General features: G+C 42.6%; 1 protein-coding gene across 1 annotated transcript; it reads right to left on the bottom strand.

The window, feature by feature from the left end:
• Positions 1-125: 125 nt before the first annotated feature.
• FIBRA_09459 (uncharacterized protein) lies at positions 126-620 on the bottom strand (the record flags this gene model as incomplete). The annotated part of the gene is made up of 1 exon (XM_012321756.1): positions 126-620. One exon carries the CDS (start codon positions 618-620, stop codon positions 126-128), a length of 495 nt encoding a protein of 164 aa, XP_012177146.1.
• Between the last annotated feature and the right edge of the window lie 2,078 nt (positions 621-2,698).

Raw genomic sequence — 2,698 nt, 5'->3', positions numbered from 1 at the left:
ACAGTGGCTACAGCAGTAGGACAGCCAGCAGTAACCAGGTCCCAAGCAAGAAATCTCCTTTGCTTCAATAAGATCCACACCTATAACAAGAACAAAAGAACCGACCAGTGGTTCAATGGATCCACCTACCAGTATTGTGCCAGTGCACTTTGTCCAAATAGGAGCAGAGATAAGACTATCCCAAAGGCCACACCAATCTTAGCACCTATCGGAAGCAAAGACAATCGACATTCAGTAGTCCCTCCACTAGTAGAGAAGTCTTCTCCTACACCATCATACCTCACCCCTACTGCAGCATCATCCAGTAGAAGTGTAGTAGTTCCTACACCTTGTACATCACCACTCCAGTTAACCACCAAACCCTTGCCAAGTGAATCAACAAACACCAGTCCTACTGTCACACCCAGCTTCCTCTCAGGAATCTTCAACTCACCTGGACCAGTTAACACTCCAATTCCAGTAGAAGAACAATGTCCAGTTTCTACTCCAACAGAATCCCAACCGGAACCATCCAGATCTCCAGTTGGTCCTAACCCAGAAGAAGGACCCACTGATAGGCAACCAAATAAGCCAGAAGACGGTAACCCAAAACCTAGTGACCAAGAAGATGAAGGAGACATGTCTGACAACAACAGTGGAGCAGTGAACAAGCACAACCAATTCAAGGGAGACAAAGGAAAGAGTAAGGAATTCTTGGACAAATTATACCTATACTTCAAAGGAAACTCCAAGAAAATCCAGACCGATAAGGATAGGGTTCAATGTGCCCTTTCATACATCAAAGGACCTGCTCAATTCTTTGTTCACACAATCATCAATGATGCACAGGAACCCATCTCTGACACTGAAGATGTGCCACTCAAAGGATTACCCAGCTGGGCTAGCTTCAGGAAGTCCTTCATCCAGACCTTTGGAGTAGAAGACAACACTCAGGCAGCATTGAATGAGATCAGTAAATGCGCCTGGGCAAAGTGTAGAGGAAATGGTCTTTGATTTGTCACAACCCTTCAACCTCTCTTACAGGCTAGCAGATTAAATGAATTAGGTCAAATTCGAGAACTCCAGCATCTCATTCCTCCTGCTCTTCTAATCAAGATTGCTGCCCAACCCCCATTACCAACTACAGCTGTAGGATACCTCAACAGTGTTCAATCTATCTGCCAATCTATGATTGATATCTTCAGTGATAAACCCTTATTCATGCCATCCACCAATTGCTCCTTTGTTTGCAACAAATTTGCATGTTGTAATTGAGCAGTTGAAACCAGGGATGGATCATCAAAGGAAGTATCATTGAATGATCAATGTATCTGACGTCTGTCAGATAAAGATCATAAAGAGCACATGGATAAGAAGTTATGTTTCAGGTGTCACAAACCTGGGCATCAAAGTTGTTAATGCCCGAACAATTGCATCAGGGCAATTGAGTCCCACAAATCATCCACTCAGGAGAAGGATGAAACCAACGATTCCTCCGATGAGGAGGGAGTAGCCCAAGAGTACATTCAGGCTATATCCTCTGAGAAGGATTTTTAAGGTCTTCAATCACTGTGACATTGAATCGAAGTAATGGCGCTAAGGACAATTTATATCAGGCGAGATTAGCTCACAAATCTATTTATTTGCCCTGTATATTGAAAACATATGCCAAAACTGTCACCACTGAGGCATTGCTTGACACTGGAGCAATGGAGAATTACATTGATATTCAGTTTGCTTGGGATCACAATCTCCAGCATCAGAGCATCACATCCAGACCAGTATTCAATGTTGATAGATCACCAAATAAAGCTACATCCATCAAACATAAGGTCTTCTTCACTATATCCTTATCGGGACACCCAATGAAGATAGAAGCCTACACCACAGTACTTGATAGGAATCCCTGTTACAGCTTCACGGGGAGTTTCTTTCTTTTTCCTACTATTCGTTGTTGACCCTGTACTATACTTCTGATCCCATCACTTGATGCTTCATCAAGTGTTTCATATCTATCACTTGTCACTTGTCTCATGTCTTACTTACTTTGCATTTCATATCTATTATGTCTCGTCTCCGTCACTGATACAACCTAGTGACACCTGTCTCCTGTCTGCATCACTGATCCAACTCAGTGTTTCATACTTATTAAACTCTATTCATTCTCTTATTTAAGTAGCACTGCTCGCTACTCTGTTACTTTAGTTTGTCCTCCTCTTGTTTTCCCTACGTACCTTCATAGGGACAGTCCTCAGTAATAGACTCAGTTGTCTAGTCCAGTCTCAGTCTGAAGTGTAGCTTCAAACAGTATACTTTCTCAAACCACTGCCAGTTGCAGTGGCTCAAGTCTTTCAGTCTAGTTCTAGTATAGCATGTTAGCCTTACGCGTAGCAGTACCTTTTGTCAGTAGTAGTCTTAAGTGGAACTCCTGATCCTCAGTCATCAGGTCCCTTAACAATCCCATCATCCTAGGTCTCTCTTGGTTCAAACGTTTCAACCCAGTAATTGATTGGGTTACTGGGAAAATGTGCTTTTGTTGGGATCAACTACTACAAGCAATCAAGACTCTTGCTAGTAACATTCCAGCATACCTGAATACCTTCCTCTCTGTATTCAACAAAAGCACAGCAGAACAGCTACCAGAACAAAAAACCTGGGATCATGCAATCAATTTGGAAGCAAACTTCAAACCTCAATGAGGAAAGGTCTATCCACTATC

Source organism: Fibroporia radiculosa, assembly GCF_000313525.1.
Source record: "Fibroporia radiculosa TFFH 294 genomic supercontigs, scaffold45346, whole genome shotgun sequence".
NCBI classification, from domain to species: Eukaryota; Fungi; Basidiomycota; class Agaricomycetes; order Polyporales; family Fibroporiaceae; genus Fibroporia; species Fibroporia radiculosa.
Note: the sequence above shows the minus strand (reverse complement) of the source record. Positions and strands in the feature narration are given on the sequence as shown.